Source organism: Microcaecilia unicolor, chromosome 10 (assembly GCF_901765095.1).
Source record: "Microcaecilia unicolor chromosome 10, aMicUni1.1, whole genome shotgun sequence".
Classification (NCBI taxonomy): Eukaryota; Metazoa; Chordata; class Amphibia; order Gymnophiona; family Siphonopidae; genus Microcaecilia; species Microcaecilia unicolor.
This window is the reverse complement of record NC_044040.1, coordinates 126,628,931-126,645,098: the sequence shown is the minus strand read 5'-3', so window position 1 is coordinate 126,645,098 and position 16,168 is coordinate 126,628,931. Positions and strand designations below refer to the sequence as shown.

Here is a 16,168-nt window from a genome sequence, read left to right as displayed (position 1 = left end):
GGTGCCTGCAAGACCAGGTTTGGGAACCACTGGTTTATCAAATATTTCTGTTTTTTGTTCACAGATGAAGGGCCAGGAGCAGAACAGCAGAAGACACTATTATCCCAATTTGATTATTGTAATTGCCATATATGCTGGCTGTAAGGAGTACCTGTTGAAAAAACTCCAAATAGCTCAAAACACTGCAGCCAGGTTTACAGTATATACAAAATCTCTTATTTTGCAAGTGCCTCCCCTTTATTAATCAAATTACACTGGCTTCCCTTCAAAGCGAGAATCACCTTCAAATTATGTACCTTTATCTTTCAAATACTAAATGGCACAGCTCCAGACTATATGGTACCATTAATCAACTTACCTCAAAGAAACACTAAATATGAGGGAAGAACTATCTCAGACTACACCTCCCAAATTGCATAAAAGTGATCTACAAAACTGTCCACTCTGCAGACTTCACTTACCTAGGAAAATCCTCAAATTGTTCCTATTCAAACAAACCATCACAAAGAACGACCATATCTCAAACAATTAATTATTACCTGAATCGGTTATTACTCTATTTACCATTAACTTTCTCTTTGCTTCATGTACAATTTCTCATTCATAATAGATTTTCTAAATGTTAAACTTCCTTAGCTATCCCAGTATGTTTATGATACTGTATTGTAAAATTGGATTCTTGCAACAAATTACTTTCTTATGCATTATTCTTTGTTATGTATCCTATACTGTTTATTGTAAGCCTCATTGAACGTAAACTTGTTTGGGAAAATGTGGAATATAAATGTCACAAATATGACCTCAGATCATGATAAAAATTAAACAGCAAGTTTCTCTTTCTCACCCACTTCCTCTTCCCTTCTCCCCTCCCTCGGCAATTCCTGGGCATATTGCTACTATGGATCTTGGACTGATTAATGTTTGTTCTAGTACAAAAAAGTGCTCTTTGGTCAATGATCTAATTTTGGAGTCTGGCTGCTCTATTTTATGTGTCACAGAGATAAGACTTAAAGAAGGGGATGAGACTTATTTGAACCAGGCAACACCCTCAGGGTTTTAGTTATTTATTTAAATATATGAGTCCACAACTAGTAAATATATTGTGATCCTCTTATAGGGATGATTTACCTTTGATTGAGGTTACTTCTTTCCAGTTTATATATTCTCAGATGTTACTATTCTCCCCCCCCCCCCCCTTCCCTCCCCCCTACCCCACCCCCTCCCCACCTGGATTATTCAATTTAGGACAGATTTCAGGCTACAATCATAGAAGTTTCTCTCTGGTATACTAACTTGATTGTCATGGGTAACTTAAAATTCACTTTGATGCTTCACTGACTTCTAGAGATGGAGATTTTACTACTAATAATCATCATTTCTATAGCGCTACTAGATGTACACATTATATGCAGGTACTTTCTCTTTCCCTAGAGGGCTCACAATCTAAGTTTTTTATTTTCTGAGCTTTATGGGAAACTTGTATTTTATTCACACTATTAACATTCTGCCTGTTATACAAAAGGGTTTAACCAGGCAGGAGAGGCTCTTGCCTGGTTAAACCCCGCTGAGTGATCCAGCACACAATATCCAGTGGCAGTTAGCCAATTAGCACCACTGAATATCGCTGCTAACCAACCATCTCCTAACTGGTAGGTTAGGGACAGGCCAGGGGTTGAGTGCCTACTTAGCCAGTAAGCAGCAATTTTCAGTCCACTAACTGGTTAAGTAACCACATAAAGTCAAAACAGCAAAAAAGCCATCCTAACTTTTTGCAAGACAACTTCTGAGTGACAATTGAGACCCAGATATTCAATGCCAGGCTGAATATTGGGCAGCTTATCTTTTATTTGGCTCCATCTTCAGTCTCTGTTGCCAAATGTGCCTCCTTGTTTTGAGCTGCTCACAGTATCTATACTTGCAGACTTCTACTGTTGTTCATGGTGATAGAGTTACTAGAACAGCCTGTGATCTTAAACGTATGATCCTAAGTAAGTGGCAACTTTGAGACTCTGTTGAGACTGAGTTATACAGGTCCCGGCTGAATATTGGTCAGGACCCACATAACTTTTAAAACCCTTTTTTAAGGCTTCCTGAGCTTCTTTGGCCCCCCCATCCTTCCTTCCTCCTCCCCCACCCATCCTGTCTCAGCAGCCCCCCCCTCCCCCCCCCAAGGTCTACCTTCAATCCCTGGTGATCTAGCAGGGTTTGGAAGCAGGAGTGAAACCCTCTCATTCTTGGTCTATCAGCAGCTTCCTCAATATGGCTGCTGTGACCTCTCATAGCAGCCTCATGGTATTTGCCGAGAGAGGTCATAGCAGCCATTTTAAGAACTCTGCCGCTAAAGGCAGGAGCAAGAGAGGTTCGCTCTTGGCCACATCTCCCCTGGTAGACTACAAGCGATTGAAGGCAGACCCAGGGAGACCTACTGAGATGGGAAGAGTGGGATGTCATTGTTGGGGGGTGGGAGAGAGATACTTAAAGGGCCGTGGGAAAGGGAAGATTTAGGTGTCCTACTACACACACTCTACTGGTTTGTCTACTTAGCACAAATTGCTCAGTAAAGGGAGTTGGTTTTTTTTTTCTTTTTAAAAAGGTGTATTGTGTGTTTTTCTTTATATTGGGACTTATGTTAACAACCTCAGAAATCTAGAACTCTGAAAAACTGTCTTCATGTTCATGGCGAACCTTAGAGAACATGGTGAAACAGAATGTCTTGAATGCAGCCCTGAATTGTGCTTGCCAGGCAAAAAGGGCTATGTTTGATTTAACACAGTAGTGTTACATGTCATCTTCCTGCATATGTAATTAATAATAATAATAATAGCAACAACATTGATTAGAACTACTTCTGCACTGACCTGGAATAAGCTGGCAGCCTCTAGGATTTTCTGCACATTGTGCTTGGTAATCTGCACTTTGCTAGTATAGGTGTAATCCAGCAGTAATTGCATGCTATCTGCATCCACACCATGAATTGGAATTTTCTGCTCATGCTTTTCTTTCAAATCATTACAGAACATGGCCCTGCAAAAAAAAAAAAAAGAGATGCAGATAAGTATCAAAAAGTGTGAATGCTGAAAGACCAATGCATTAAGGCAGTAAGTAAGTATAATGGCTTCAACAGATACCAAAAAATAGAACAAAAATGAAAGTAGGGGAGGACCAATACAATTCCCATGCAAGGGTAAAAAGCAATCTTATTAGTCGGACTTGACAAAGATCTGTATTTCAGCATGGAGGCGCCTGTCTCAGGAATCAACAAATCAATCCAGATGGGTGTAAATATCAGTATATACAAACTCATGTAGACACTTTACAAGGTATGAAGAAACTAAAATACAGTGTCCTTGGTAATGCAAATACCAACAAAGTAAAATATTGTGTGCTGCAATTAAATTGCAGGTTTAAAAAAACATGGTCAAGAGGAATAGCAATGCTAAAAAAATTTGCTTTTACCCTTGAGTTGGAATTGTATTGGTCATCCCCTACTTTCATTTTTGCTCTATGCCTTGATTTATAGGGGTTTTCTCTTTTTCTTTTTTTGTTTTCAACAGATACCTACCATGACATTCTCCAGGGTGCAGTTGTAGGCTAATAATTTGAGTACTGGCTGTGAACTAAGGAAGCCAGGACTGAAATCCTGCTTCTCCCAATGACTCTCCTTGAGACCCTTGGCAAGTCACTTCATCCAGGATCATACCAAGCAAGCTTTTCAACTCACACAGTGGCAACCCCTACTTCACCAGCAGCAATAACAGGAGAATATGTTATCTTTAAGCAAGTTTTGTACCCCTCCATATTTCTGCCCTGTGAAGCTGCACCACTTGCATAGCCCTAGGTACATCATTAACTTCACCCTCCATTGTTTCAAGGCCCATTTACCAACCTGCAGCAAAATACTGTTTTTGTGTGCTATTTGATTACAGGAAAGTTTACTGTGGAATTCACTAACCAGTAGTACTTCAGTATTCTCTAGTGAATTCTACAGTAAATTTGTTTTAGAATTTTTGCAGCTGGGAAAATTGTGCATTCTTACCCACAGTAATGCAAAGATAGTTATCCTGGCTTTGGGGCTCACTATCTTCTAAAATAGTGGCCCACAATCTTTCCATCTGAACTGAAGTACAGCCTCTGCTCTGCCGCCTGACCAGGTCCTTCGGAGGAACACTCTGCCACATGGTGAACATCTAGCTTCATCAACATTCAGTTTGTATAGTTGCTATGTAACTGCTGTGTATTGTTTTGGGTTTGGAGCTGGCTGAACTAGAAGCCAACCTTAGGGTTCATGTGTGTTTACTCTGAGCTATTTTATGATAAGACCGTCATTGTCTTAATTCTTCCCTTTTCATTTTGTCCTTGCTGCTATTGTAAATAAATAAGCAATCTATTTTTATAATACCTTTGTGTGTATAGTTAGTTCATTATTATTTGAGCATTATGAATTTAGGTCTATAGATAAAGGGAACACAATTAGTTCCCAGACACTATTGGGGGCATAATCGAATGGGGCCAGCCATCTCTATGGGTGGCCATCTCTGGGGCTGCCTCCGTGAATGGGCGGAGCCAACCGTATTTTCGAAAAAGATGGCCGGCCATCTTTTTTTCGATAATACGGTTTGGGCCGGCCAAATCTCGACATAAATGTTGAGATCACCGGGTTTGAGATGGCCAGCTTTAGTTTTTGCCCATAATGGAAACCAAAGCCGGCCATCTCAGACCTGGCCAAATCCAAGCCACTTGGTCGAGGGAGGGGCCAGCATTTGTAGTGCACTGGTCCCCCTGACATGCCAGGACACCAAACGGGCATCCTAGGGGGCACTGCAGTGGACTTCAAAAATAGCTCCCAGGTGCATAGCTCCCTTACCTTGTGTGCTGTGGCCCCCAAAACCCACTCCCCACAACTATACACCACTACCATAGCCCTTAGGGATGAAGGGGGCACCTAGATGTGGGTACAGTGGGTTTTGGGGGGGGTTTGGAGAGCTCAATATTTACCACCACAAGTGTAATAGGTAGGGGGGGTGGGCCTGGGTCCACCTGCCTGAAGTGCACTGCACACATTAAAACTGCTCCAGGGACCTGCATACTGCTGTCAGGGCACTGGGTATGACATTTGAGGCTGGCATAGAGGCTGGCAAAAAAAAAAAACAATTTTTATTTTTTTTTGGGTGGAAGGGGGTTGGTGACCACTGGGGGAGTAAGGGGAGATCATCCCCAATTCCCTCCGGTGGTCATCTGGTCAGTTGGGGCTCCTTTTTGAAGCTTGGTCGTGAAAAAAAGGGACCAAGTAAAGCCGGCGAAATGCTTGTCAAGGCCGGCTTTCTTTTTTCCATTATCTGGCAAAGCCGGCCATCTTGTGAACACGCCCCCGTCCCACCTTCACTACCCTACTGACACGCCCCCTTGAAGTTTGGCCGGCTCCGCGACAGAAAGCAGTTGAAGCCGGCCAAAATTGGCTTTCGATTATACTGATTTGGCCGACTTCAGGAGATTGCCGGCCATCTCCCGATTTGTGTCGGAAAATGGTCGGCGATCTCTTTTGAAAATAAGCTGATATACTACCACATTTTCCTATAATCTATACAAAGGGGCTCATTTTCAAAGCACTTAGCCTCCCAAAGTTCCATAGAAACCTATGGAACTTAGCCTCCCAAAGTGCTTTGAAAATATGCCTCTGCGTGTCACGTTCCCAATTATACCCCAAAAAGAGTGTAACTATGCATACCCCATAGTTTGGAGGATTCCACTGTAAGATAAGAGATCAGATAACAACTAACTTGCACCCTTACTGAATTCTTATGCTTCAGCGGAATTTTCTTTCATTGTTAAAACTGTCAGCACAGGCTGTATTATCATTGTTTACAGTACAATGAGAACATATTTGGTAAACAATTCTGATTTGGCAGTTCTCCCGGAAAGAGAATCTTTGAAGCTAGAGTTTTGAATTCTAGTTTGAAAAACAACCAGAGAGACTGCCTAGAATAGGGAGAGCACCCTGTTTAGACCCGAGACAGCATTGTTTCATATGACCGTAAGCATGGGTGCCTATTTACTGTAAAAGAACTATAAACCATATATTGCAAGAGTTAAAGCTGCTGCCTAGAAGTGCAATTAATCATAGTGACTAGATTAATACTAATGTTTAGTTTGAACTAGAAGCTACTAAATGATAGCAGAAAAAAAGACATTTCTGTAAGTACTGAGTAAAAACACATTGTTAATTCTTTCTGTTTATTAATGAAATGGTATTTCTGCTTTTTCATTTCACTACTTTAATTAACTTTTCATAGTATACAGTCAATCCTTAGCGCTATATAGAAGAATATTTGCAAAATTTAAAGAAAGCTAGCATTCAGGATGCCAAAGGTGGTTGCGCATATTCATTATTTAACCTTGGCTTTCCTCCCTGGTTGTGTTGATATGATCAAGCTGACATTGGACAGTTATTACCAGAATATATGTTCTGTGTTCAGGGCTCAGCAAGCTGAGATGGAACCAGAGCTGAAAGGAAAGATGGATGAGGCAGTAAAGCTTTGTGAACAGTAGAGTTTCCTGACCCTGTTAAATATTTTGATTTATGGCACTCTCTCTGACCTCATATGCAACTTTCTTTAAATTAGTCACCTTACTTTTTAACTCTTCTTACTCTCTTACCTTGTCTATATGTTCCGTCTTTGCTTATATCCTACACTGTCATTTAAAATGTTCTATTATATATTGTGTTGATATTGTAATTAGTATACTATGCCATACTTTTTATTGTTATTTGAATATTTTTTCTGCTGTTATTGTCTACTGCTCATGTTTTATTTATTCTTACTGTACACCGACTTGAGTGAATTCCTTCAAAAAAGCGGTAAATAAATCCTAATAAATAAATAAAGGTTACTATAGTACTGAAGGAGGTGAGAGTCTTAGTTTGGCCCCACCTACCTACTCAGAGTTCTCCAATAGCAGGTGACCTTGTGGTTCTCGAGGTGTTGATTGTACACCCTACTGCTAAGGTCCCTGATCAGGGAAATAATTATGGCACTCTGATATAGGCATTGTCATCCAAGCTAACTGCCTTTGAGGTAATAACTGAAACATTATATTGGGATGTTCATAAATTAAATGAGAACTGGCTATCAGGGAAATATCTGGTAACGTAGTGGATATTGCGCCATTCACGGAGGAAAGTGTTTATAAATAGCTTGAGAATCTGAAGCTGGACAAAGCTATGGGGCTAGATGGGATACATCCCAGGATACTGAGGGAGCTCTTAAAGATTTATTTAATAAATCTTTAGAGATGGGAGAAGTTCTGTGGGATTGGAGACGAGCAGATGTGGTCCCTCTTCACAAAAGTTGAGACAAGGAAGAAGTGGGAAACTACAGGCCGGTAAGTCTCAAGTTGGTGGTAGGAAAAATAATGGAGTCACTGCTGAAAGAAAGGATAGACTTTCTAGAAGCCAATGGATTACAGGATCCGAGGCAACATGGCTTTACCAAAAGAAAATCCTGCCAAATGAATCTTATTGACTTCTTTGCCTGGGTGACCAAAGAACTAGGTGAAGGACATGCACTGTATGTAATCTTCTTGGATTTCAGAAAAACTTTGATACTTCACAGAAGACTCATAAATAAGCTGAGAGGGCTAAACTTAGGACCCAAAGTGGTGACCTGGAAAGGAAACTGGTTGACCAACAGGCAACAGAAGGTGGTGGTAAACTGAATCTGCTCGGACGAAAGGAAGGTGAGCAGTGGAGTGCATCAGGGGTCATGATGGGGCCGATTCTGTTTAATATATTTGTGATAGATATTGCTGAAGGGTTAGAAGGAAAAATTTGCCCTTTTGTGGATGACACAAAGATAGCCAATAGAGTGGATACCCTGGAAGGAGTAGAAACCATAAGCAGGGATCTCCAAGTGTTAGAAGAATGGTCAAGGGTCTGGCAGTTAAAATTTAATGAATAAATTCTGGAAGAATATTTACTATAATACTACTGAGTCACTTTCAAAATGACCTCCAAACAATCCTCAGTATTAAATCTATCAACATAAAAATATAATCTAATTATTAGTTCATATCCATTCCTACCATTACATCCCCAAGGGAACATGTGGCAGAGTCATAGATGGAACCATCATTGCACATTAGGCGTTCCCTTATCAGGTATGTACATATACTGTTACCTCCTTCGGCAGAATAGTATACTAACCGTGTCTGCATTCACACTCACATCCTACTGTTACACTATAACATTTTGTAAAATTATGTAAAAAAAAGTTCCTCAACATCTACCATATTACTATATGTTTACAAGGAGTTATAGTTATGCAACATTCTTCCAGTATCTAATAGTACAATACTCAATGCCTAAATGCTATTACCGCTGTTAACCTATGATGGCTCATTACAAACTCATATAAACCTTTATATCAGACCCCCACATACAAATTTGCATCAGATAGTAAAATAGACAAAAGCTGTAGACACAGTCACAGTTATAAATGATATTAAGTCTTACTTCCCTTACAGATGTCTCCCGTGATTTAGTGATATTCAAAGGGGTTTAACTAGGCAGGAGAGGCTCCTGCCTAGTTAAACCCACTGAGCAGGCTAGCTGTCGATATTCAATGGAACTTAATCGGCAGTGTTGTACAGTAACTAAGTAAATGTAACTAGGGGGAGGCAGAAGAGTAACCAGGTTTGGCATCAGGGGCAGTAAACATTTTGTAAAATAGGCAGAGGTAAAAGGCTGCATGCCCAATCTGCACAGGTGCTGTTTCATTCAAAATCCATTTGAGCTAGCGGCCACTCCCCTTGAACCCCCCCCCCCCCCCCCTCCACCCACCCACCCTCCCTAGCTACTTCTCTAGTGGGAGGGAATCATTGCTCTTGTTTATAAGCAGATTCACACTAGTTGCTTTAAATTGCCGAAAGTTATAACTCCTGAAGGACACAGCTAGGCCCAAGACAGGGTGCAACAATGCGGGAGACAGGCAAGAACTGGGTATGAGGGAGAAACCAGGCAAGAAGCATGAATTGGGGAGCTGGTACAGAAAGCCTTGTGGTAGAGTTGGCTCAGCTTGCAGCTCTACCACAAAATTAGTGATCCAAAAATACTGTGGTATGTTGTAAGCAATGGGCATGCACATTACTGCTGCATGAAAATCACAGCAGTAATCCACAGCTCATTGCCAAATGTCATCTTTCCTGTCAGTGCTTGAGTGGTGATTGGTTCAGACACTGATAAAAGGGCTGACATGTAAACAAAAATACACACACACACAAGCCACAGGCAAAAAAGCGTGCCATCTGCATTTTGCATATGAACCAATTCTCCATCAAACTGCCTCCTGACCTGATAATCCCTCCTGCCCAACTTCTCCCGAAAAAATACCCCCGATGTCTAGTGGCACCCACACCTTGACCAGCCCCCTCTCCCAGACCCCATAACTTAAATGAGGTAGGAGTGATGCCTACTCGCTCTTACCTCCAGTGCTATCATCTTCAAAAAAGGTAGCACCTGGCTTTACGCGATGCACCCTGGGATGCACTGAGTGGGGTCAGTCTTAAATATAAGAGAGTGGAATGGAGGAGTAGCCTAGTAGTTAATACAGCAGACCTTGAGCCTGGGGAGCTGGGTTCAATTCCCACTGCAGCTCCATGTGACTGTGGGCAAGTCAGTTAACCTTCTATTGCCCCACGTACAAATAAGTACCTGTGTATACTATGTAAACCACTTTGAATGTAGTTGCAAAAAATCACAGAAAAGGCAGTATATCAATTCCCTTTCCCATTTCTCAAAAGTTTTAGTAGCAATTTAAACTATTATAAAGCTGAGTGGTAAAACTTGGGGATGTTTCAAGTGCAATATTCATTGGGAGCTTTTCTATGTTCCTCTACCCATGATGGTAGAGAAGCACTAGGATAGGGTTGGGGTGATCTGCATAGAGTGACAATAGTTAAAACCCAACTATCAATCAGCACGGGAAAGTTGGTTATATCCAACATCTTGCAAGAGGAGTGAGGGTAGCCCTGGAGGTCCTACACAAGAGGTTTATAGGGGTGATTTAGGGAGAAAATAGAGAAAACAGAAAACCAGTGAGCCAAAAGGAAATATAAATGGTCTTGGTAGGTACGGAAAGACAGAATTCATGGCCAGGGCCATATTTATGCATAATGTGGACTATAGGCTGTATTATATAAGAAAGCCCCCCTCCCCCACTTCAATTTAATAGGAAGTACATTTTAGGTTTAATAGTTGTCTATGCTTATGAAAGACTATGCATAAAATTCTACATTACATACAACATTTTGATTAGTAAAGGCTAAAGAGGTTAGGGAGCTTCAGCTTGGAAAAGAAATGGCTGAGGAGGGATATGGTTGAGGTCTATAAAATCCAGAGTGCTGTAGAATGGGACGAAGTGAATCAATTTTTTACTCTTTCATAAAAGTATAAAGACCAGGGTACACTCAATGAAATGACATGGAAATACTTTTAAAACAACTAGGAGGAAATATCTTTTTGCTCAAAGAATAGTTAAGCTCTGGAACTCACTGTCGGAGGATATGATAACAGCAGTTGGCATATCTGGGTTTAAAAAAGGGTTGGACAAGTTCCTGGATGAAAAGTCCATAGTCTGTTACTGAAATGGACATGGGAAAGCCACTGCTTGCCCTGGGATTAGTAGCATGGAATGTTGCTACTAATTGGGATTCTGTCAGGATACTGAGCTAGAGGGACCGCTGGTCTGACTCAGTATGGCTATTCTTATGTTCTTATGTTAAAGTAATATATAATAATAATGAAGCCCCTGATGATGAGAAGTCCTAAGCTGTAGCTTATCTAGCTTATATGTAATCCAGCCCTGCTCAAGGCCAAAACTGGAGGAGAAATGTCACCTGAAAGGACAGCATCCCCTTGGTGTGGTAGGAAGTGATCCTGTAGAAAGGACCTGCCCTCCGAGGAAGGATTTAACTGTTTTGGTACCTGTGGGTACCCATGATACAGGAATGTGTGGGAGAGAGGTTCTGGAAGCCAAATTTAGGCTTTTAGATAGAAAAGAAATCTAGAGCCTCCAGAGTAGCTTTCTCAGAAATGCTAACCATTCTACACTCAGGACCCAAGAGACAGGCAGAGCACTGAAGTCTCAATGTATGGATGAGACAATGGTGCATGAAGGAGAGATTTAGATTTGTTAGGAACTGGGCTATGAGGAAGGGGGGGGGCCTATTCTGGAAGGATGGGTTCCATTTTAACCAGGTTGCAACTAGGCTATTGGCATCAACATTTAAAAAGGATAACGCAGTTTTTAAACTAGAACCTAGGAGAAAGCTAACAGTCACATGGTTCAGAACAAGGTGTATTTTGAACGATATCATCAAAATGGAAGTTAGGCATCCTAATAGAAATGCTACAATAAAGACAAAAGTAGATTAAATACCTTTAAATAAAGAGCAGACCAACTCGAAAGACTGAAAAATATCATCATCAACTGCTGAGCAAGTAATTGATAGAAACAAAACCATTGTTTGAAGTATCTGTATACAAATGCTAGAAGCTTAAAAAATAAGATGGGAGAATATATAGTAATAAATGAAAAGATAGATATAAACGGAGAGCTGGTGGAAGGAAAATATGTAAGGGTAAGGCCCCTGCCTAGGGCTTAGCAGAGCTTCTTATTATACCTCTTGCAATCCAAAAGATGCCTTAATTCAGCATGAACTTTGCCAGTATTTGCCAAGGTCTGCAAAGTTAGCAGGAAAGTCCCCTGCCCCACTTGACTGATGTAATAGGTGGGCAGTCATGGCAACATGTACTTATTGTTTTGGAACAATGACTCCTGAATAAGTTGACCCAGCATTTGCAGAACTTGGGGTTTGGAGAAAACCCTCCAGAATGATGTAAAAGAGACAGTCTTGTGGTTCTTCAAGTCATAACATCTGGAGCCAAAACTGTTTGTTTACTACAACCTCAGGGACACAGCCCCTGACAAATCAAGATAAAAGGAGCATCTTGGAGGCCAGAAATTATCTGATAACCCAATCAGATCCTGGCTGAAAGTTGTTTCGTGTCTCCCTTCCAGCTCTTGAACTTCTCTGTATCTCTCTTCATCTGGAACACCACAGAGCCTGCCCTGCCAGTTCCGGCACCTGCTGACCTACCTTCATCCAAGGAAAGAGAGACTTGTTTTTATCAGATATAAATACAAGCTCTATAAGTTATTGGGTAATAGGCAGAAGGTCTCTATTGTGGCCCAGGGCTTGTGTGTTTCCTCTGATTCACTTTTATCTTTGTCAAGTATTTAAGGTGACATTAAATGAAGTGTTTGTTGCTTTTCTCTGAACTATCTTACATGTGTATTTGTTACTGATGTGCTCAGTAAGTTTGGAACTGGGGGAAGATGTGGGAGGGAAGGTGGGAATTTGGTGGGTTAAAGAAGGCTGAGATACAATTTTTTTGTTTGTTTATGCTAACCAAAATATTCCATTACACGGTTTTATGTTCATTATTACTCTGTTCTCCAATAGAAGGCAATAGAACTGTATAATCCACTCTTATTACAGATAACCAATGAGACACTGACAAACCAGAGTACACGTGGAGGGGCATTTTCGATCTGATGTAATAAATAGAAATTAATAAAAATATTAAAGAATAAGATACATTTTTATTGGACTAGATGCATTTTAAAATTTATTTATTAAACCTTATTAGGCCACTATAACTGCCAAAGGCAGAGCAGAGCGGTGTACATGCTAAAATTTGGAAGAGAGGAAAGGAACTCCATTTTTAGATAGAAAAGCTTAACAATCAGACCAAAAAGAGGGCAAAAGAGAGGGGAGGAGAAGTTGGAAGGCCACTAGTGAATTCCAGAACTACAGGTTAATCTGATCCACCTAATGCCAGGTTTTTAAAGTAAAGGTTTTGAAGGAGGGCTCAGACCGAAGGTGGAGGGGAAGGTTATTCCAGGTGTAGGGGGCAAGAAAGTAAAATGTGCTATGTCTACTGGATTCGTAATATGCATGTTTGGGACCAGGAAGAACCAATCGATGCTCGTTTAAGAAGCGGAAGTACGGGGGTTACGTGATGCTGTAGAGAGAGCAAGACGTGCCTGCTCTGCTCTCCGAGGCCCCGCAGCCTTCCGTACCTGAAAACTTAAAAAATACTAATAGCCGAGACTCCAGCGCCCGGAATCAGAGACTTGCAGCATAAATGGACAAATTTATAGAAACACCCGCGAAAAAGATGGTGGGGAAAACCACCAAAAAGGAGAAAGAAAAAGTAAAGGGCGCCGAGCACGCCACGGAACAGCGCACAGAACCGCTAGAACAGAAATTTTCCCCAGAGCAATTAGAACAACTCACGAAGGTTATGGAAAAAACGTTGGAGGCAAAGTTGGCGAAACTCACCACTCAATTCACGAGTTTTGAATCCTTACTGACTGAGACCATGCAGCGTACCGGCGAACTGGAGCGCAGGGTATCGGAGTTAGAGGACTCCTTATCACCGGTGCCACAACAATTTAAACAATATACAGAGAAGTTAAATGAGGTTTCTGCCAAGCTAGATGACCTCGAAAATAGATCAAGATGGGCAAACCTGCGTTTGGTAGGGTTCCCGGAATCGGTGAGTGACTCGGTGCTGGAAACAGTGGTGACAAGATGGCTGAAAGAAGAATTCGCTACCTCGGACCATGCGGGGCCCTTATGCATAGAGAGAATACACCGCGTGGGCAAGAAACAAGATGGCCGTTCTTCTCCCAGAGTAGTGATTCTGAAACTGCATAATTATATACATAAAATGGAGATTCTACGGGGCTATCGCCTGAAAAGAAACGACACTAAATTTGAGGGGCACCTGATCCGCATCTTTCAGGACTATTCCACATCGCTGCAGGAGCGAAGGAAACAATTTTCCCCAATCTGTGGTCGCCTGCATGAAGCAAAAGAAAACTTTATACTGATATACCCTGCGACTTTGAAAATTAAACACGAAGGAAGGTGGAAGGCCTTTGAAACAGTGGCTGCCGCTATGGAAATGGTGAAAATGCTGGAAGTGACTAAGGGACAGGCAGAGGCAAGTCCTGGCAGAAGTGGAGAATGAAGCTACAGCGAGAGAAGACTCTGGACTTTAAAATGGTGATATATTAGGGTTAAAAAGCTGGGGGTTTTAAATATGCTTGAAAATGTGCTCTGTTGATTGTGAAACACTGTAAGTGGGGGTTGGGGGGCCTCGAGCATTAATAGTGATTCCCACCCTATATGGGAAATAGCATAATAGAGGGAAAGGATAGGGGAGGGTACATAAGGGATTCTGAGGGAGCCATGGGGGAGGGAGGGAGGGGTTTACTTGGGGGGGTATGGAGAAGGGGGCTTCAGGAGATATGGTATAATATTAGGCAAGGGCAGATGGGGGATAAAAATAGAGAAAACCACTGGGAGGGGCTGGGCTACTGGGTGGTAAGTCACAGGGCATCGACACATTGTATGAGCGGGACAGTACATGACGAGTAGTACCATAAAGCGTATAATCTCATGGAATGTTTCTGGTATCTCTTCCCCAGTAAAGCGCACAAAAATTTTAACACAATTAAAACGACATAAAGTGGATATAGCGTGTCTGCAAGAGACCAAATTGTTGGATGCGGAGCACGAGAAAGTAACCCGACAATGGGTTGGAGAATGCTACTATTCTTCAGCTGGAAATGGCCGCAGGGGAGTAGCAATTTTAATTAGACGGGGTCGCCATTGCAAGGCTAAATTGATACATAAGGATAAAGAGGGACGGATATTATTGCTCCATGTTGTTCTCTATGGTTTGCCATTTTACCTCTGTTCCGTGTATGGCCCAAATGACCCTGCCACACAGTTTTTTCAAGATCTGACTGCGTTGGGATATCGTTATGCAGACGCCCCTTGGGTGTGGGGGGGGGGGGGGATTTCAATCAGGTGATGGACCATGGGAAAGATAGATCAAGTACCAGGAACAGTGGAACAGTAACTGAGGGATCGCAACGGGTCCTCTCCCAAATGTGCAGGGCTCTTAACCTTATAGATATCTGGAGAACCTTGAACCCTACAGTTAGAGATTTTACCCACTTATCCAAAGCACACAAAACCTGGTCGAGGATTGATTATGTATTGATAACCCAATCTTGGTTCTTTAGGGTCAAGGGAGCAGATATTGGCCCTGTGGCAATATCGGACCATTCTATGGTCTGGGTTGACCTAGAGTTTGCTTTGCCCGGAGCACTGGGAGCTAGATGGAGATTTCCTACACACTTGTATGGTGATGCCCACTTTAGGACCCATTTGGTTAATTTATGGGATCAATACCTAAACGATAATGAGGATTCATGCACTTCACCTATTCTACTGTGGGAAGCATCCAAGGCAGTCCTTCGTGGGGGTGTCATTGCATATGTGTGCATGCAAGCGAAAAAACAGGCGGGAACCATACTGAGGTTAGAGAAGGAATATAAAAAACTGAAACAAACTAGCATCACGCAACCATCCCTACAGAACCAGAGCACTCTAGCGGCCACACTAGCAGCATTAAATACGGCAATACATACACAGACAAAAAAAACAGTTAATGTATGGGAAACTAAATTTTCAGAGGTTTGGAAATAAGTCTGGCCGGCTCCTTGCAAACATTGTCAAGCATAGGGGGACAAGACCTTTAATTACAGAGGTGCTAGATAACAAAGGTGGCAAAGTGTCCTCCCAAGAGGGAATCTCTAGAATATTCTATGATTACTTTACTAAAACCTTTTCAAAAGAACCGCAAGGGGAAGGCCCTGAATTACTAGATTACCTGGAGGACTCGGGCATCCCAAAGCTACCTCAGGTGGCTAGGGCACAGCTGGGAAAACCGATCACAATACAAGAAATACAGCAGGTAATAAGGTCGCTCCCATTGGGGTCCACACCGGGCCCGGATGGGCTCCCCAACGAATACTATAAGCTACTACCACCACAGGTTGGGGGAGTACCTCTCAGAATTTTTCGAGGCAGTGGTACAGAGGGGTTTTTTCCCACATGAGGTAAATACAGCCTTAATTATTCTGATTTTAAAACCGGGAAAGCCCAGCAATCGGGTGACGTCCTATAGGCCGATATCATTGATGAATTCAGACCTAAAAATTCTAACAAGGGCAATGGCGGCACGACTCGC

The 16,168-nt window shown here is 41.9% G+C and overlaps 1 protein-coding gene across 1 annotated transcript in view; it reads right to left on the bottom strand.

The window, feature by feature from the left end:
* The window catches only part of KLHL6 (kelch like family member 6), a 453,247-nt gene that overhangs the window by 349,788 nt on the left and 87,291 nt on the right, over nucleotides 1–16,168 (bottom strand). Inside the window, 1 exon segment of the mRNA XM_030216961.1 lies at nucleotides 2,859–3,024. Coding sequence (XP_030072821.1) covers nucleotides 2,859–3,024 — 166 coding nt within the window.